We start from the raw sequence: 20,092 nt of genomic DNA on the forward strand, positions 1-20,092 counted from the left end.
AGTTGGCTAATGGTCTACATGCAGCAGTACATGGCTCCCATTCCAGCCGGGCACCATCCACCCTTAGGGGGGGCAGAGGAACTGGCTTTGTTCCTCCATCCACTGGCCTGTTCTATTTCAGTGTGCTTACTATTTAACTTTGTGATCTACTGAAAGGTTGGCATGGCTAAAACCAAGGCTGTGCATGTATATAGATGTGTGCATGTGAATGTCAGCATCCATGTTCATGCGAGAGAACTGTGCTCAGTGTGTGAACTCTTTGCTATGAACGTCTGTGGTGCTGATATTCAATCGACCTCCTTCGCTTTCCCTCCCGAAAACCCTCAAAAGCACCTTTTTAGGCCGCGGTACATGACAAAAGTCCTGTCAGAGACTTGTATTATTTCCTTTGAAGAATGTAACTAATATTGTGTTCAGCAGGCTAACAGAGAGTGAAAAGCAGGGGGCCTTGGAAACCATTTATATGTGAGGGTGGTGGGGTTGTAGGAGATGAAGACTGAATTGCAAGAGTGGGTGATATTTCTAAAGAAAAGCTGCATATGATGATTCCCGCGAACAAAAGCCAGACTGTTGTTTCTCTCTCCAAATGATGGCCTTATTGATTGCTTTTGTATCCCTCCTCCTCCGTGGTATCGTTTTACAGCATGTTTCATGGGGCACTGGAGGATTTATTATGAAGGCTTGCTGTGGAGTTGGATCTCTGGTAAAGAGTGAATTAGTGTGCTGGGTGGAAGCGGTTGAGGACTCCCAAGAGAGAGATTTTTGGGTTATCGCAACACACAATATTAAATGACTACATCGGAGCCAATGCCCCCTTTGTGGCCACATTAGCGCGACAACAAAAAAATCAGTAGAGAATATTTAAGCCCGTGAGCTGAACGTTGTGTGATAAAAGTGCCAAATCTGCTTATTATCATCAACACTTGTTTCCATCAAATTTTTGAAGCGTGTTCAGACTGTTTAAACTTTTAAATTGTGTTAACGTACCGTTTGGCAGCCGTCATTTGTGTGTTAACGGCTGAGTAAGAGGCGTTGTGTAAATAGAGAGTTGTATTGATCGTGAGATAACACTACACCACCTCACCCCATCCCTTATCCAATGGCACATGGAGCTCCATTCATTGCTCTGCACTACGATCTGGCCACTAGACATTATGAATAGCTTTGAGTGGACACTGTCCTGGTTTGAGAGCGTTGCCTAGTACACCAAATCCCAAGACAGAACTAAGAGCACTTATAGGTGGCGTCAACTTGGTTATGAGTTGATTATTGACTGTCTGCAAGGAGATTTATAGTCATGGAGATATTTTTGTAAACGGGTGGGAAATCACATGCCTAGACAGCTAAGAATGTACACAAAATGAGCTCATCTATTAATATTCTATCAATCAGAGATATAGATCAGAGATTAGATAAATTATGTGAATTGTATTGTAGTTTGGGGAGATCTGTGCTTATGTGAAAAATATGCAATGTTTGTCAGGTTGAAAATAAGGTTTTGAATTGGTTCAGAACTGCTCAGGTTTGATAAACCGGCCTCAAAGGGTGCTTTCCATCCCCCCTTTTCCATCCTTCTCCGTGCTCTCGGTCCAACATGTCTCCCTTGTCCTGTGTTCTGTCAAAACACCCTCAGAACATACATACTGTCAGCTCTCTTGGCACATACAGTACACAAGCCCTTCGTTGTATGCAAAACTAGAGGAAATGCTCTCTGCTCAGCCAACTTTGAAACCTAAAGAAAGGGATCAGTTTATGAACCGTTTTCCACTCTGTAGCAGGTCCAAGCCACTTTATACAGCACCAGCAAATCACCAACGACCACCTCTTTAAGGCTTCATGTCCACTGGGAACATCTTCTTTGCTGTACCACCTTTTTGCCCACATTGTTTACAACAGAAAGGACTCTGTGTCGCTTGTACAGAAAGCTTAGCATGCTTATAGTGTGTTCTTAAAAACATTTAGCAAAGACACACTATGCTTCAACAGCAGGATCGATGTTTCGCTAAAAAGCAGATACCTTGTGGACGCAACAAGTTCTTGGTCTTGTACGCAGCAGTTGGTGCTGGTAGATGTTTCCGTGTCAGACTATTTCTAGATGGGGTTATATTGTACAAATGTCTATGAACTGTCGATGTATCTATTCACTATCTTACCACTGTCCTACTGGATAATGAGAGGCTCAAAATGTAAAATATTTTCTACACGCCTGTATTGAAACAACAGGTGCATCAGAACACATGATAAATCAAGACAGAGTAAACAACGAAGGTCAAGAAAGATTCCTGTAGATCTGAATGACACTGACAGTGTGCAGGAGTTTACTTTGTCTTGATTTAACATGAAGACGTCAGTTTCAAGGTCTGGACAGAGCATTTAAACACAACACCTTTTTTGCAAACCTTGTGTGTTTGGATATTTCAGCAAATACAACCAACAGAAGCATGCCGAGGTCAGCCTCGAAATGTGCGGAGGTGGAGTTCTCTCGGGGGTTAAGTTTGGATTTCTTGTTTCTTTTGGAATTTCTATTGTCTTTTTTTCTTGGATTTTCTCAAGGACCCTGTTCAGCCTGCTCACTATGTTTGTGACTATGGAAACACATACTATACATTCACGACTTCAAACCAGCAGGTTTTACAAAACCTACAAAAAATAAAGTAAACATGCAAATGAGCTATATATAAAAAAAAAAACATTCACTACAACAGCTAATACAACTACTTTTCTTATTTTTGTATCACTCCTTCAAGAGTTCCTTATTTCACTGTGACTGCAGAGGCTGCTGGGAAAACTATGATATGTTCTGCAGACACTCAGGGGTCACGACCTGTCCGGTCAGGATCAGGGTTAGTCAGAAGGTGCCAAAGACAGGATGTGAGGTGTTTTTGTTATATTGAAAGCATGTCAAATATAATCCAGGCAAGTCCTATTATCTCTAGAGACAACTGGGAACAACAAAGTGCAGGAGACTGAAGCGAGGTTGTCACTCGTCCTGATGTAGGACCATGATTGTACGTGTCGTTTGTCCTGGATGGGCATCTCCTGAAACTCAGCGGCTCATAAACTTTGTTACGGAAAGAATGTTGAAGGATCTTCTTAGTGACTCATGAGGAGATGGTTTTCTTCCTCTCTCACCGACTAGAGTGGCAGAACATATTTAAAGGAGACTACTGTTTTATTCAGTAGTGTTGCTTTGATATTTCTTCTGGCCATCAGAGGTCTAGAGGTCCTTCTTGGTCAGAGTAACAAAAAACTTTACTTTATACTCCATTTTTATCACCTTATTAGTCACTAAGACGACTGTTTTCCCTCCAGAGAGTTTGTATTTACAACATTCTTCCTGTGATGAATTTTGTGAGCAGGTTAGTGACTAAAATGTCCAGGTTTATACGTCTCACGATCCTAGATCGGGGCTAGGCTGTCACATGCTAAAGGGAGATTTCTAGAGAGAATAAGAAGCCAAAGGGAATAAAAATCCAGATGGGAATCTGTGTAAAATAAAAGAGTTTGCAGGTTCATTCTAGGCTAGAGTTTACTGCAAAACAGTGGACAGAGGACACAGTACGCAGGGAAACACATGGCCATTCACTGTACGTAGAGTACAGCTGTCTCCTTCTGCCAGGTAGTCATATATCTTCAGGGTAATACAAAGAGTAGCAGAAAGTACTTCAAAGTTTATTCACTTTACTTTTCTGTGACTGACAACGTACAGGATACTATGTAAATGGCAGATACTGCAAACCCCAGCCTCCTGGTATCTGGTGCAGGTTGAACCAGACAGTAAGAAGTATCCGAAAGTATAATATAATAAGACCCAGATTTTTGTTCTTTTCATCTGTTTCTCTCTTTGTTTAACTCTCAGATGACGTTACTGTCACAGGCATGCGAAGCAAAGGAACAATATTTAGGATTCGTTTCCACGAAGCACAGAGGCAAGCAGACATGCAAGGACATACGGTCAAGCTTTAGGCAACGCTCTGGGCTTCATAAATAAACACTGTCACACACACACACACACACATGCGCAGGAAACCTCCGAATATCTACTGTGATCTCCTCTCACACCACCCACACCTTCATCACACCAAACCCCTTCTCACCTGGACCTGTCCTCCTTGCGATTTCCCAATCCCCTGCTGTTCCTGAGCACCCACCACCCCCGATTTACCTCCTCCTCCTCCTCCTCCTCCTCCTCCCCCCCCCCCCAACATGAGTCCAGTGGGTGGTGTGATGTCAGGTTTTTGTGGTGGGCTGCTTACGACAGGTCCAGACAATCAGCGTGTTTGTAAATGTCAATGTGTGATTTTCAAATCTTTGTTTATGGTCAGGGTTTTAAAGGAAGATATTTTTATGGTAATTGTTGCTGGTCTATTTTACTATATATTTATGTAATAAATATGTGACTAAATTGACATCTTCGGGCTGTTATTGGCTCTCAGTTCTCCAGCCAGTTACGTCATGTGCTGGAGGGTTTTCATTAATGGACTAATAAATTAAACCCACAAAAACCTTTTCTTGTTATCACCTCATTGTCTCTGTTATGCAGTTGTATATAGAGTTTTGTGCTGACTGATCAAGTCACTGTATGTAGGAATAAATTAAAAATATCCTTTTCTGTATCATGACTGTATCATATCTGCAATCCAGATATCTAATCCGGATTCCTGACAAATGCATCATTGCGATGTTTATTGTCCCGACATATGTGGCCAATATAAAAGATGAAAAGTACATTATCACTGCATCAACACGTTAAAACCTCACTCAAACATGCTCTGCAGTCCTGACACAGTTTTCAGTAATAATAGATGAAAATGTAAATGTACCATAATCCAAGATGAGCACTTAATCCTACTTAGATTGAGGACAGCTATGTTTGCTAACCGTACGCAAGCACCTCCCTTTGGTGAAAAATATTTGCATAATTGAGAAACAACGTTCTTTATGCAAAAGGACGCAAACTCGGCGGGCTGAAGTAATGACTAAATGAGGAGTAAACAAGGTTTGTCTGGTCAAATCAGTGTCAGAGTGGAGAGACGGGCGCTGGCAGCACTGCTCAGTTCATCAGCACATGTCACAGCACATCCTGTCTGACTTATTGACAGATCAAATCAGATGTCTCTCAGAGTGCTGTGAGGTTTCCCGGTGAGAGACAGATGCTCGCAGGGCTCTGACTGCTAATTCTTCAACCCAGAATGATTCGTCGTCACAGATGGGAAGGCTGTCGGCCCGCACGCTTAGTCCCCCCCAAAAAATTGCTTAATTCAGTGGATCTGCTGATGATGTGTTATTACCCCTCAGTGAGCTCCAGCCTGTTCTGTTTTACTGAAGAAGAAAAAAAAATCAGCTTTGTTACACCTACCTTGTAAATCCTCATGTCATGGGTTTATGAGCCATGCTTTTGCTGCAAGTTGGGGCAATTTGGATTAGGGTTAGCAGCCCAGCAGCTCAGCAAATTGTGGAAAGCCTGTCATCAGCTCCCTTATGACACCTTAAACTCATACAGTGAAAATATGGAGTAATATGTCTTTCCAAAAACCTTATGAGGCAAAAAATGTACCGCGTAAAATGGGATTTATGGTTGCAGAGTTTTCAGGTATTGGTTTCTTGTACAAACGAGGATCCAGGTTGGAGTTTGGACCTGTGACAGAAGAAAACGTAAATGATAATGTGGAGTAAAGGTCTGGAGTGAAGGGCCAGGTTATAAAGGGTCACTTGAGGGTGACATGGACAGTCTGACAGCGTATCACCATCTGGTGGTCAAATGATAAAGAGCATATTGTGGCCATCAATGTGAAAATCATTTGTCTTCAAAATGTCGACTTTTAAAAACAGCTTTGTTCACGCTGTGCAGGGGAGTATCAGAACATACAGTATACGCACAATACTAATGCATGATAAACACGCGTGACAGTTGTAAATGAAGGAAATACAAATAAAGCAAAGTTCTGAAATAGATTCTGTTAGATGAGCCTGTCCCAACTCTATTAGACAGGATACATTTACACATCCAGCACACACAAAGCAATATCAGCATTCATTCTCCTTTTAGCTCTGCTTTTGGTCTCCACCAACTCCTGAGGGAAACATGTGGCTCTTTAGCTGCTAAATACTCCTCAGAAACAATGAGCTGAAATATAAGAATATTGATTTGTGCAGCAGTAAAGATAACTGAAGAAACTAAAGAAATGTCTGATTGACATTTAAAGACTTTGATAGTGAGCTTTTAGGTATTTCTTTGCTTTCAGGGTAAACGTTGTGTGAGCCCACTCTTGTGGCGCCCCGCAACAAACTCAGTGGGTTTTATGCCATTGTACTCTCTTCACTTTTACTGGAAGGAACTGCATGTGTATAACGGAAAACTGTGGTTCATGCTACACTACTGTGCAGTATATAAGGGATAACTGCTGTTCACCAGTGGAAGGTCCATTCTGACTCATCTCGTGAAGTGTGTCATTAGGTCTGTAAGTGTGTAGCAGGTGATTTGAAACACTTAAAGGTTGCACTCCCTTCAGAACACAAGTTTGTGTTATGAATTTGGTGTAGGCAGGGTGGATCTTCTCACATGAAGTCCGCCATGTGGGTGGAAGCTGTTGTGGGGGCTGTGATCTCACAAAGGCAGCTTTTCCGCAAACCAATCCCTCTCTAGCTGTTTGGACGATAGCCCAGCCCCCTCGGATCGCCCTCCTCCTTTCCTCTCTCTCCCTCTCTCTCCCTCTCTCTCTCTCATGTGTGTGTCATGCACACACAAACCTCTCACTCTCTCACATGCACAACCTTCATGCTCCGTCATAGTAGGAATTTTCCACTCAGCAGCGGGAGAACATTGCAGCCAGCTGCGCTGTCAATTGCAGTATATGGTTGAATCTCAAAGACTGTGTGCAGACACCCTTTTTCTTCCAGCCCGCTTTTTTCCCCCTCATGTTCATAACCACACGCATGCACACAACCGCAGCTAAACAAAGCACACGATGTACTGTACATGGTCCATGCATATCAGCCAGCAGCAAAACTCTGCTTGTACTCTTTTCCTTGTAAACGTGGCTAAAAAGAACTTCACGCAAACATGAGCATGTGTGTTTACCAGAACAGTGGAGCAGAAGAATGCAAATCCAAGTACTGGGACCCGAGGGAGACAGGACGGCCTACTAATACCCCCCCCCCCCCAGTCTCCCACTCTTCACTCTCTTGTACACACACTCTCTCCTTCCAAAGAATCTCACATGGATCAGCTCCAACAGTAGCTCTCTTTTTTTCTCGTCTCATCTCTATTTCTCAGTCTTGTCTAATCCTCGCGGTCTCTCCCTCTTCTGTGTCCTCGCCACTCGCCACAGAAGCCATGTATAAACTCTTGGAAAGATCGGGGAAAGCTATGTGCATGTAGCATGTGTTCTGTATACGTTAGAGGCCTCTTATGTAAGTGTGAGCCCTCCCCCTCCCGCTGCCCATACATTTCCCTGCTTCCTCTCAAATCAGGTCAGGTGAGGACGGCAGAGCGAGAGAGCTGCTGTAGTCAGGTGAGGACAGTGTTGAAAATATATACATCACCTACACCACGCAGGGGAGGCCTAAGGGAAGGACAGGGGGGGTTAGGAGAACATTTTTTTATATAAACGTTGGCTGGATCCGCAGCAGTGTGTGTAAATGGACAGAGTGAAAATGAATTGATTCTGTATGAATGTAAAGTGGCAGCATGACCTGTTTCAACATCATGTTTCTGCTGGTCCATAATTTAAATGGACATTTTGTCCACTTCCAAATACACCAAGAGTGAAGTGGCCAAAAGTATGTGGACACCCCTGTCCACTTTTGGTCTGGGGCTGTTTTTCCATGTTCAGGGAATTCTTAAACAATATTTCCAGATTTTTGGAAGTACATATAGAGCTGGTGCCAGGGATTTGCTTAGCTTAGCATAAAGATAGTTAGCCCGGCTCTCTGTAATGTTCAAAAATACACCTACTGTCACTGTCACCATCTATAGCTGGATTTATAGTAGATGCAAGGGGGCCCGGCCTAAGCTCCTATAGTGTAGGTTTTGGTTTGTGGTTTAGCATCGGATTTCACCCGTTGATATCTCTGCACATGATCAAGCCGTAACAGGTTTTAATTATATTCACTACAGTAACAGTGTTTACATGGTTTCATTCACTTTGTGATACAGAGCGACTGTGGGATACATACATCATAGAACTAGAGTTACATCCAAGTAACTTGACCGTCCTGATCTTAATCCCACCCAACACCTTTGGGATGAACTGGAACACCAATAGTGGGCGAGGCCTTATCACCCAACATCAGTGCCCGACCTCTCGTGGCTGAACTGGAGCAAAACAAAATGTTCAACAAACATATGGGTGTAATGTTTAAGTGTCTACATACTTTTGGCCGTCTAGTGCATTTTGGCAGTACTTTTATTTTAATCTTAGCTGCAAAAGGATTGCATACATTTGGGGTGTTTATTAACATTAGAGTTGCTTCATGAATTATAGTAAAAATGTATTTCTCTTTACTAAGACAGTACCCAAAAGCAGCTAAATCGATTCCAGATGGTTTTTTTAACAGCACAAGGGCGGGGGGGCAAATACTTGCGTTCATTAGAGAATCCATTACTGCCGAAGTCAACATAGGAAGACATGTAAACTGTATGCTTTTAAAGAAGCGAGAGTGGGGGTGTGAGAGATGATAAGTGAAGCAAAAATAATTACCGAAGATTACGGAGGTTCAGTGCTCATCTAGTGTAACATACGGTAGCAAGACATAATCTCATAGCCTAACTCCTTCTTATAATCAAATACCAAAGGTTGTGAGAATCATACAAGAATTTATGAAAGGTTTCTTGATCAGGAATTAAGCAGTAGTCTGTTAAATAATAAGTGGTATGTTTATGGATGGGTAATGAGGATTAAATTTAATAAGGAGATTAGAGGTAGGGGGTCTGAGAGGAGAGAGCCACCGACAGAGTAAACAGACGGGACAGTGTGAATGTGTGTGGGAGTCCATTAGACTAGGTCAAGGAGTTGAGGATGTCCTCCACGTATATGGAGGGTTATCTTAGGGGGGAGGAAGGATGTCTCCCATGTCCTGCATACCAGCATGTACTCCCAACATAAACACCATACACCTTGTACAATACATTACGATGACCCTGACAGCACATACAAAGTGATACAATATGCAGTCTTGATTTACTGCCCCACACTTCTCCCTCGGTAAAACACGTCCAAGTTTCCATGAGTCAAAAAACCTGTTAGTGAGTGCAAAACCATGAATCACGACTGTATGTAGAGACACTTTGTGTACTAGCCAAGATAAAAACAGAGATAAGGCCGTAGTGGAAGCCTGAGCTGAGTGCTCATGATTGCACGGAGTGATTCATTACTGTAAACTCTGCACAGGAGAAGCTGGAGTTCATATGTCTTGTGTAATTTTAAATAATTCAGTTTTGGCTCAACACTTTGTTTTTTATGACTCCTGGTAAGAGTTTGATGTACACTACAAAGCCAAAAGTATGCGGACTGTATTTTGTCGCATTAAGATTTGCTTAATTTGAGGGAGCCCAAAGCATGAAGATCAAAAGTACACCTGTCCACATACTTATGGCCATATAGACTCACTTGGGTGTCATCTGAGCAAAATGGAATGAGAAGCATGCTTTTTATAATCCTAAAATATCTTGAACCCATTAACCCATTGTTAATAAATTCTTCATTGCACTTTAACAAATTATTTAGGCAACAAGGCTACACTAGACATGATGTAGCTCTTGCTGTGCATCCCCAAAGGCCATAGCTAGACCTGTAGGCCCACAGAACATACAACATAAACCATTCAGTGAGTTCAGTTGTGCATATGTAATTGTGTAAGATGTTGCACACAATCATATCTTTGCCAAAATCTGCTCAAATGTGCATTAAACATTTACACAAGCCATATAATAAGGAGAAAATATATGGGCTACATCTGTATTTCACTTTGTGTGAAACTGATATACCTCAGAGATGCATTTGAGCTGACGGATAACTTTTATAAAACACTGACTTTCACTTTCTGCTGCCAAAACCGAAATGACAAATTGATATGTCACAGTAAAAACCGCACATGTGGAGACATCACTTGTGGTGATATTGTAAATGTATTGTTAGGAGTTTTAGCGCCATCGTGCGGCAAGTAGAGGCAAGACTGGGTATCCCTACGTGCTTTCGTCACGGTGACGAGACGTCGCCTCGATGGGATGAACCAATAGCGAAGCACGTACGAAATAAAGGTGGAAGTTGCCCACATTCAACATGTCTGCTGGCGTTTACGTTCTCTGAACAAAACAAGACTCGTGGAGAATGGCAGACGGTGGAGTTGACGAGCTATCGCAGCTTGAATATTTGTCTTTGGTGTCTAAGGTCTGCACGGAGCTTGACAACCATCTGGGAATAAGTGACAAAGATTTAGGTATGTATTTTACAGCCGCTCCAAACAAGTCCTAGCCAACTAGCTAGCCTATGCTAACTAGCTGTTGCTAGCTAGCCTCAGTTTTATCTGTTAACACTGTAAACGGGCATGCTTTCCCAGCAGAACAAGTACTTTTAAGACTGTTAAAAGATTGGTTGGCTTGTAGTAATATCTAAACTTCGATAGAAGCGATGCTTCGTGGAGTGGGTTTTTAACGTTAACTAATGCGAGTTAGCTAGCTAGCTAACGTTAACTGTTAATGTCCTGTCTACTGGTAATATGTTGTTTCATTGCTTTGCAGCTGAATTTGTCATCGACCTTGCTGAAAAACAACCGACGTTTGATGGATTCAAAGCTCTTTTGCTTCAAAATGGAGCCGAATTCACAGTAAGTTCAACGCTAAACGCTAAGCTAAGCTAACGTTAACGGTTAACTCATATTTGGTAACTAATTGGTTTTGTCGTCTGTTTCGTTCATTGCAGGATTCTCTCATCGGTAATTTGCTCAGGCTCATTCAGACTATGCGTCCTCCATCCAAAGCATCTTCGACTAAAGGTAAGCTACCTTTTGAGTTGCCAAAACACTCATTTAGTTGAACAGATATCAACTGTAAATTAACTGAAATGCCAGAGAATCAACTAACAGATCATCAATATTTAAGATAAGTAATAGGGTCTCTGCTATATAGGGGTACATTTTATTTCAGCATTAGAATGATTAAAAATAATATTGGCTACTGCTTAGGGTGAACTCTATTCAGAGCCAAAAGGGATCTTTCACCCTGAGTAACATTTACTTGTATGTTGTCTGTATTTGTACTGTTTAACTGTTAAATATCCCTAGTTTCTTGCACAATGCCTTCTGGTGTTCCCTCCTACATTTCTCCTTTTGAGAATATTCAAAACTACAAGTAATGAATAACTGTCCATTTTCAGCCGCTGAGGTTTTGGTCAAGCCGAAGTCAGAAAAGGATAAGTTGAAGGAGATGTTTCCTGCACTGTGTAGAGCAAATGATCCAGCACCAAAGGTATGTGGATTTAACACATTATTTGTAAGTGGTATCTGTTTGTAGCTGTTTACCATTAATGCAAAACAAGATCTTTACAGATGGAGTGATTGTTTTTGTTGTTGTCATTAACACTTAAAGCACAGAATTAAATCTAAAAAGAGACAATGTGTACCCTGTACATACATATGGTGCAGTATATTCTTTTTTGAGCTGCTGTGAGTTTGCACATCTCTGCGCACACATAGTTATCCTACAGGAGAAGATGGCCTTGACTCTCCTCTTTGTAACCAATCTGTCAGGGCATCCTTACGAGGAGAACACTGTTTAAATGGGATGGAAGGACTTAATGTGATTGTCCATGATTGATACCAGCTTGAAACACACCCATTGAACATCTATATGTGATTCCTCACAAACTAGGTGGGATGCCTGCCTTTGGACACAACGTTTGCTGATTTACCATCACTGTGCTCTTGAATACACTTTGCGCCGTTTGCCTAAAATACATGAAAACAAACATTGTTTTATATACTAGTATCGTTTGATCAAATGACTGATCTATGAACTGTATATAAGGTAATCAGAAACGACCTTAGACACCACTCTGATGAAGCCAAGACAGCTGGAAATGTTTTTGCTGAATAAAGCATGATGTTCTGGTGAAGAGTTGTGCAGCACGTTTTTTAATTTTGATGGACTTGCACTGAAGCTTACACTAGTCTGCACCTCACTGTATGTGTGTTGTCAAAGTTAGAAATAGTGGTCATGTACCTGTGATGACATAATGAGTTGCCAGTGTTACAAAACTCATGAACTCCTTACATAGCTGCTGCCTGTAGTTGAGTTTGATATTGAAATCCACCTTTGTGAAGTTAGTTTTATGGGAAAACTAAAAGATTTTAACCAGTGAAAGTTGAGTGGTACTTTTTTTGTTCGACTTTCTCAGAAGCTACTAGATGAAGATGATGTGAAAGTAGCAGCTGATGCCATGAAAGAGCTGGAGATGTTCATGCCCAGTGTCAGTGGGACAGACACCAAAAGCAGCAAGAGCAGGTAAGACGACTAAGGACACTGGTCACATCTTTATTTGCCTTCTTGAAATAGAAATTTTACATGTAAGTTTAATATAGGAAACAAACCAGCAAGTATGCATAATATGAGGTTTATTTTGTGAATTCAACTTTTATTATATCTTAACAGTGGCTTGTGTTGTTTACTTTTAATGTACCTTTTCCACGTATTTTCACAGGTCAGAAAAGACCAGACGCCACAGTCGAAGTCGCAGCAGAAGCAGAGAACGAGACCGACACAGAGACCGGGACCGAGACAGGGACAGAGATCGGGAGAAGGACAGGAAGAGACGGCATCGTTCTCGCTCCAGGTCCAGGTCTCGCTCCAGAGACCGTGATCGACACAGAGATAGAGAGAGAGACAGAGATCGCGGCAAGAGAAGAGACAAATCTTCCCGCTGGACTGAGCGCTCACCTAGCCCCAAAAAAGACCAAGACAGAGACTCTGACCGCTGGAAGGACAAACATGTGGACCGCCCTCCACCGGAGGAGCCTTCTGTTGGTGACATCTACAACGGCAAAGTCACCAGTATCATGCAGTTTGGATGCTTTGTTCAGCTGGAGGGATTAAGGTCAGTAAAGTGCTAATAGCACATCATTGACCTAACCTCACAGTGGCAGCTTAGCTTTTTTTAGTCCCATTCAGAAACATCAATTCTGTAAATTCTGTGCTCAGGTTGCATATGTATTCATATGATGTATGGTGCATACATGGAGCAGAACTTACCAGGAAGGAACTGTACTTTTCAGTCTGCTACTCTGCCAGTAACGTCAACCTCGTTGTTCTTCTCTGTATGTAGGAAACGGTGGGAGGGTTTGGTCCACATTTCCGAGCTGCGTAGAGAGGGCCGTGTGGCCAACGTGGCCGATGTTGTCAGCAAAGGCCAAAGAGTCAAGGTCAAGGTGCTCTCATTCACTGGCTCTAAGACCAGCCTCAGCATGAAGGTAAGACGAACAGACAACAACTTAGTGACTTTCCCATATAGAGATATTTGGACATAAACGTTTTATCATGATGGGATGTTCTCTCAGGGTTATTATTGAGGTTTTCCCTCAATTGTCAGCATGTAAGTGGCCTAATTTTTCTCCTCCTTTCTATGCCAGGATGTGGACCAGGAGACGGGAGAAGACCTGAACCCCAACAGGAGGAGGAACGTAGGCCCAGACGGAGGGGAGGAGATCTCCATGAGGAACCCCGACCGGCCGAGCAACCTGAACCTGGGCCACGCCCCTGAGCTGGAGCAGGACGACACCCTGGAGCGCAAGAGGCTCACCAAAATTTCTGACCCAGAGAAGTGGGAGATCAAACAGGTGGGTCTATATAGTATGGATCTCTGCACACATTTAAGGTGGCCGAAGCTGCTCGAGTCATTGAGGAAAACATTGAATGCCTGTGATGGCTTATTTCATCACATGCTGATAATCTGTCTGCCCTCAGATGATTGCTGCCAACGTCTTGTCCAAAGAAGAGTTCCCTGACTTTGACGATGAGACAGGGATCCTTCCTAAAGTTGATGATGAAGAGGGTAAGAAATTAATTACATCTCACCATCACAGAACCAGTTTAATAACACAATACCATTTTACTAGTGTGTTTTTAGTAAAACACACTTACGTGGTTTGTCACGATACTAAATACATGTTGAAAGCTGAAAAAAAAAAAAGGTTGTGATTATTGTCACTGTGCATGCTGGCGTTAGCATTTAGCCCAAAGCACCACTGTGCCCAAGTACAGTCTCTCAGAGCATGGCTGTAGACTCTTGCATTACATTCTCAAGAAATATGACTTGGAGTGGACTGCTCGCTCATTGATCTTGTTGCCATTCAGATGAAGATTTGGAAATTGAGCTGGTTGAAGAGGAACCCCCATTCCTGAGGGGACACACCAAACAAAGCATGGATATGAGCCCTGTCAAGATTGTCAAGGTAAGGTAACTGAAATATGAAGTTCAGGTTCATCTGATGTGTCAGTGTTAACTTGAGGATGCTGAAATATTTAGTAGAGCGATGATTATTCTCGTCTGGAAAGACTTAGTTTATCTAACTGACTTAGGAGCTGTTCGACACATTTTCAGGACGTAGCCTAATAAAATGCACACTAAGATGAAATGGTCCTGTGTTTTCCTCTGCCCATAGAATCCAGATGGTTCTCTATCTCAAGCGGCCATGATGCAGAGCGCTCTGGCTAAAGAGAGAAGAGAGCTGAAGCAGGCTGCACGAGAGGCAGAGATGGACTCCATCCCCATGGGGCTGAATAAACACTGGGTCGACCCTCTGCCAGACGGTTAGAAATCCATTAGATTACATTAGATTAAGTAATTTCTTAGTCACAGATGTTGTCGATTAAGCACGATTCATCAAATCAGTGTGTTCCTTTGAAAACATTCCAGCTTGAAATTAGCATATTGATCATCTTAACATCTGTCTTCAGGCTGTATATAAATATTTATTTGAGTTTTATCTTTTGGAGCTTTAGCTTTAAATATCATAATCAATTTTGGAATGCAATCTGTGTGTTTGCCCTGCTTTATCAAAACCACAACCCCAGTCTGGGTCAGACATGAGACTTGCTCCATGATGGCAGACAGCACCCCTCAGGCTGGCCGGTACTGGAGATGGTTATCTGGCTTCCTGCAGTCCTGTATCTGGCCGGATGGAATAGCCTTGCCATGGTTCAGTGTGCTTGTATGCCCCCCATGGCCCCAGGTGGTCTAGACAATTTCCAGGGGTGGGCGTTATCCTGCCATAACCGTGCAGATCTGGCAGTGACACAGCTATTGATGTGATGAGATTTCAGCTTTTTTCATCACACTATCGAGCACTCTTCTGCTCCTCTTTCACAGCGGATGGTAGGCAGATTGCAGCCAACATGAGAGGCATTGGCATGATGCCCAATGACATCCCAGAGTGGAAGAAGCATGCTTTTGGAGGCAACAAGGCCTCCTATGGAAAGAAGACCCAGCTCTCCATCCTGGAGCAGAGGGAGAGCCTGCCCATCTACAAGCTGAAGGAGCAGCTCATTCAGGTTTGTCACAGTTTAACAGCAAAACCCAACGGGAGACTTTTCAGAGATTCAGTAGGATGCTTCACATGAGAGTTTATAATTGATTCTGATTTAGGTTCTGTTGAAAATGTGATTATCCTTTAATGAGCAGATGTTGTTTAAGTACATTTATGCATTGAATGGAAACATCTTCTAGATGTAAATGACCAGATTTCTTTAATTTGCTTTTCTCTAGTGCTGACGAAATATATCAAACCCCTACAGAAATGTTAGCTTAAGATAAAATACAGTACTAACGCCGCAGTGCAGTTGGTTGCATCGGCTTTAGTATCACTCTTTTCTGTTAGCTTTATTCCTTTTCAAACAAAGATGAAGTGCGAAAGGGGAATGGCAGCCATTCAAGTGCCAATTTGTAACATTTGCTCTCCGTGTTAATCTGTCACAGGCTGTTCATGACAACCAGATCCTGATTGTGATCGGAGAGACGGGGTCTGGTAAGACCACACAGATCACTCAATACCTGGCGGAGGCAGGTTACACCACCAGGGGGAAGATTGGCTGTACGCAACCCCGTCGTGTGGCCGCCATGTCAGTGGCCAAGAGAGTGTCTGAGGAGTATGGTTGCTGTCTAGGACAGGAGGTGAGTGATCTGTCCTTCACTGTGTCCCCATTTGATGATAATGGTACGATCACAACATTGATATTTTATAATCTCCTAGTTTAATCTCAAGAGGGCTAACATGAATATTGTTTGGTCCAGGTGGGTTACACTATCCGTTTTGAGGACTGCACCAGCCCTGAGACGGTGATCAAGTACATGACAGACGGTATGCTGTTGAGAGAGTGCCTGATAGACTCTGAATTGGGCCAGTACGCCATTATCATGTTGGACGAAGCTCACGAGAGGACAATCCACACTGATGTCCTCTTTGGTTTGCTGAAGAAGGTAAGCAAGATGAGCAGAGGCTTGTGTTCATACATTCAGAGAAAAAAAAGTTGGGTTACTGACAGGTCAGTGAAAGAGACACTGAGCTTTTATCTTTGTCTGTCTTAGACTGTACAGAAACGCACAGACATGAAGCTGATTGTAACATCGGCTACACTGGACGCTGTGAAGTTCTCTCAGTATTTCTATGAAGCGCCCATCTTCACCATCCCAGGAAGAACCTATCCAGTGGAGGTTCTCTACACCAAAGAACCTGAGACGGACTACCTGGATGCCAGTCTCATCACAGTCATGCAGATTCATCTGACCGAACCTCCAGGTATGATTTTAGAATCAAAGAAAACACAAGTGTTTTTTCACCAGTAGACTCTTAACATCAGTCCATGTCTCTGTCCAGGTGACATCCTGGTGTTTCTGACTGGACAGGAAGAGATCGACACCGCCTGTGAGATCCTGTATGAGCGAATGAAGTCACTGGGGCCTGATGTTCCTGAACTGATTATTCTGCCGGTTTATTCTGCCCTGCCCAGTGAGATGCAGACCAGGATCTTTGACCCTGCACCCCCGGGCAGCAGGAAGGTGATTACGTTTAACAGTAATCTTTCAAACATATGGGAATATACATATCTATTATGTTTTATTTGTTTGGCGCAAATGCGGAATAATCTTTATTCTTTGCCTTAGGTGGTCATTGCGACAAACATTGCAGAGACATCTCTGACCATCGATGGAATCTATTATGTAGTGGATCCTGGTTTTGTCAAGCAAAAAGTCTACAACTCTAAGACTGGCATTGACCAGCTGGTGGTGACTCCCATCTCACAGGTACAATATTTTTGTGATGTACTTGCAGAAGTTGCAGAACCAAATGTTTCCTGATATTTCATATGTAATTGAAGCAGTTGGCTGGCTTACTGAATTGTCTTAAAATGTCTGTTTTTCAATTTCAGGCCCAGGCCAAGCAGAGGGCAGGTCGAGCCGGCAGAACGGGTCCAGGGAAGTGTTACAGACTCTACACCGAGAGAGCCTACAGAGACGAGATGCTAACGACCAACGTGCCTGAGATCCAGAGAACCAACTTGGCCAGCACTGTGCTGTCCCTGAAGGTAAACAGTCACTCTCCAACCAACTTGTTAGGCTTTTACTTCTTATCCATCACACATCTCCTCCTATCTCATAACTGACCCTGCAACGTGCAAGATTCTGCATGAGACATGGAGTGTATTTAAGTGAAGTCACAGCTTAGCTTACACAATACATTGGTATCATCTTTCTTCTTATATTTCTCTTGCCTCCACCAGGCCATGGGCATCAATGACCTCCTGTCTTTTGACTTCATGGACGCTCCTCCCATGGAGACTCTGATCACAGCCATGGAGCAGCTCTACACTCTGGGAGCGTTGGACGATGAGGGCTTACTCACACGGCTGGGAAGAAGGGTGAGGAATGCTTTTACTTGATGGTTTCCTTCAGCAGCAAAGACAAAGAAGTCACATTCATGCACTTTGTTGTTTGAATAAACTAATTACACGTCAGTATGTGGTTGCTTTGTTTTGTTTTTTTTCTATTATGTTTCACTCTGTCTTGTCTTCTTTGTTAGCATTGCTCCAATTATTCAGATCTTTTCTTCTCTCTGCATCTGTCTTCTAGATGGCTGAGTTCCCTCTGGAGCCCATGCTGTGTAAGATGTTGATCATGTCCGTCCATCTGGGCTGCAGTGAGGAGATGCTCACCATCGTGTCAATGCTGTCTGTGCAGAACGTCTTCTACAGGCCGAAGGTATGCCCACCACTTAACTTCATATTCAGTATGTAAAGATCCAATCATACAGCACCTCACATTTTTTCCATTGGTTTATTTGTTTTTCTTCTCGTGTTAAAGGACAAGCAGGCCTTGGCTGACCAAAAGAAGGCAAAGTTTCACCAACCCGAGGGTGATCACCTGACCTTGCTGGCGGTCTACAACTCCTGGAAGAACAACAAGTTCTCCAACCCCTGGTGTTATGAGAACTTCATCCAGGCTCGCTCCCTGCGCAGAGCCCAGGACATCCGCAAACAGATGCTGGGTATCATGGACAGGTATAATTGCCAAGATGACAAAGCAGAACCACAAAACATGTTAGTAACTGAGTCTGAAATAACATTAATATCCTTCTGGTTTCTCATGAACCTCCTCTCTTTTCTTCAGACATAAACTGGATGTGGTATCTTGTGGCAAAGCCACAGTACGGGTCCAGAAAGCCATCTGCAGTGGCTTCTTCAGGAATGCAGCCAAAAAGGATCCTCAAGAGGGCTACCGCACCCTTATAGACCAGCAAGTTGTATACATCCACCCCTCCAGCGCTCTGTTCAACCGCCAGCCTGAATGGTACGACATCACCTCAGTTCAACCTTTTAGCAATCGAATAAGACATAAGTGTCCTTTTTATAATTAAAAGTGAAAATATCCTTGTGACGTCCTGCGTCTCTTGTCCTCAGGGTTGTGTACCATGAGTTGGTGCTGACTACCAAGGAGTACATGCGGGAGGTGACCACCATCGACCCTCGCTGGCTGGTGGAGTTTTCACCTGCCTTCTTCAAAGTGTCCGACCCCACACGCCTCAGCAAGCAGAAGAAACAACAGCGCCTCGAGCCTCTGTACAACCGCTACGAGGAACCCAACGCTTGGAGAATCTCTCGTGCCTTCAGACGGCGTTGATGTGTGTGACGTCAAACATACAGAACAAAAATGTTTTGACAGTGATGATAAAGTCGGATGCATCGTCCTGGTCATCGCCACGTGTATTCACTCCTCCTTTTTAAATGTGTACAAATGGTACATTCTCCCCCAGCCGTTCCTAAATTAAGCTGTCTGTCCGGGTTCGGGTGGGGATTTTAGTGTCATCATTTTAGAAAAACCTTGCGCTATTAACTTCATAGCACTAATACAAGAACTAAAAGCAAACTTCCATATCTGTCCTGACAGCAGTTTTAAAGATAATCTTCTGTGAGGAGGTGCTGCAAAACAGTGGACTATTTATTTTGACTGTAAATTACAAAAGCATAATGTTCTGCCTAAATAAGGACCTGATAGAATCTTAATGGGCCTTTAATCAACACTCTGGTGTCAGACTGTAAGGATGGAACAGCATATATGTTTGATAGATTTTTGTACTATAACTGGGACAACTTTCACTTGTCTTTGTATCTGAGACTGTTGCTTTGTTATACTTGCCAGTGGAACTATGAAAGTGTGTCCTCATTAAATGCAGAATTTTCTCAAGCCTGTGTGACTTTGTTGTGAACATGAAGTAGATGGAGAGCTACAGTACATACAGACTGTACATTTTATTGTTATGAGGGAAACAGACGTTTGAATGGGAAATTATTTAAATCACAACTGCTTGGAACAAGAGGTTTTAATGTTAGTCATATGTAAAATCGTGGTGTTCTGTATGGAAATAGTAAAATTTAATTTCCACTACTGTCCACATCAATCACAAATAGCAACATGTTATTTATATCTGCTCCTAGCTCAAAACATGAAAAATGACATAATTTCCACTTTACTCAGAGATAGTGGAGGAAATATTCACTTATATAAAATAAAGCAATATACAATGTCAAAATACAAAAGCAAAAGTA

The 20,092-nt window shown here is 42.8% G+C and overlaps 1 protein-coding gene across 4 annotated transcripts; it reads left to right on the forward strand.

Moving 5' to 3' along the window:
• The first annotated feature begins 10,291 nt into the window (after nt 1–10,291).
• LOC139302868 (ATP-dependent RNA helicase DHX8-like) lies at nt 10,292–19,730 on the forward strand. Of its 4 annotated transcripts, none has more exons than XM_070926474.1 (23): nt 10,292–10,440; nt 10,742–10,827; nt 10,923–10,995; nt 11,376–11,467; nt 12,396–12,502; nt 12,699–13,091; nt 13,320–13,464; nt 13,624–13,830; nt 13,958–14,045; nt 14,348–14,445; nt 14,656–14,803; nt 15,363–15,544; nt 15,969–16,163; nt 16,284–16,469; nt 16,578–16,788; nt 16,867–17,048; nt 17,154–17,294; nt 17,420–17,575; nt 17,771–17,908; nt 18,120–18,248; nt 18,351–18,547; nt 18,657–18,836; nt 18,947–19,730. In XM_070926474.1, the coding sequence occupies exons 1-23, from the start codon at nt 10,332–10,334 to the stop codon at nt 19,164–19,166; spliced, it is 3,663 nt and encodes a 1,220-aa protein (XP_070782575.1). In that variant the 5' UTR covers nt 10,292–10,331; the 3' UTR covers nt 19,167–19,730. The 4 variants fall into 4 exon arrangements, with proteins under 4 accessions (XP_070782575.1, XP_070782576.1, XP_070782578.1 ...); XM_070926475.1 differs by having other exon boundaries at nt 10,313–10,440; nt 12,714–13,091; XM_070926477.1 differs by having other exon boundaries at nt 10,313–10,440; nt 12,762–13,091.
• The last annotated feature ends 362 nt before the right edge of the window (nt 19,731–20,092 follow it).

Source organism: Enoplosus armatus, chromosome 20 (assembly GCF_043641665.1).
Source record: "Enoplosus armatus isolate fEnoArm2 chromosome 20, fEnoArm2.hap1, whole genome shotgun sequence".
NCBI classification, from domain to species: domain Eukaryota; kingdom Metazoa; phylum Chordata; class Actinopteri; order Centrarchiformes; family Enoplosidae; genus Enoplosus; species Enoplosus armatus.

What these genes read in the sequence shown, in the direction of transcription:
- LOC139302868 (XM_070926474.1), top strand. Translation starts at nt 10,332, where the DNA reads ATGGCAGACGGTGGAGTTGACGAGCTATCGCAGCTTGAATATTTGTCT. An exon ending in TGGTGACTCCCATCTCACAG is followed by an intron (nt 17,295 to 17,419) that starts GTACAATATTTT and finishes TTTCAATTTCAG; the next exon opens with GCCCAGGCCAAGCAGAGGGC. An exon ending in TCACACGGCTGGGAAGAAGG is followed by an intron (nt 17,909 to 18,119) that starts GTGAGGAATGCT and finishes TCTGTCTTCTAG; the next exon opens with ATGGCTGAGTTCCCTCTGGA.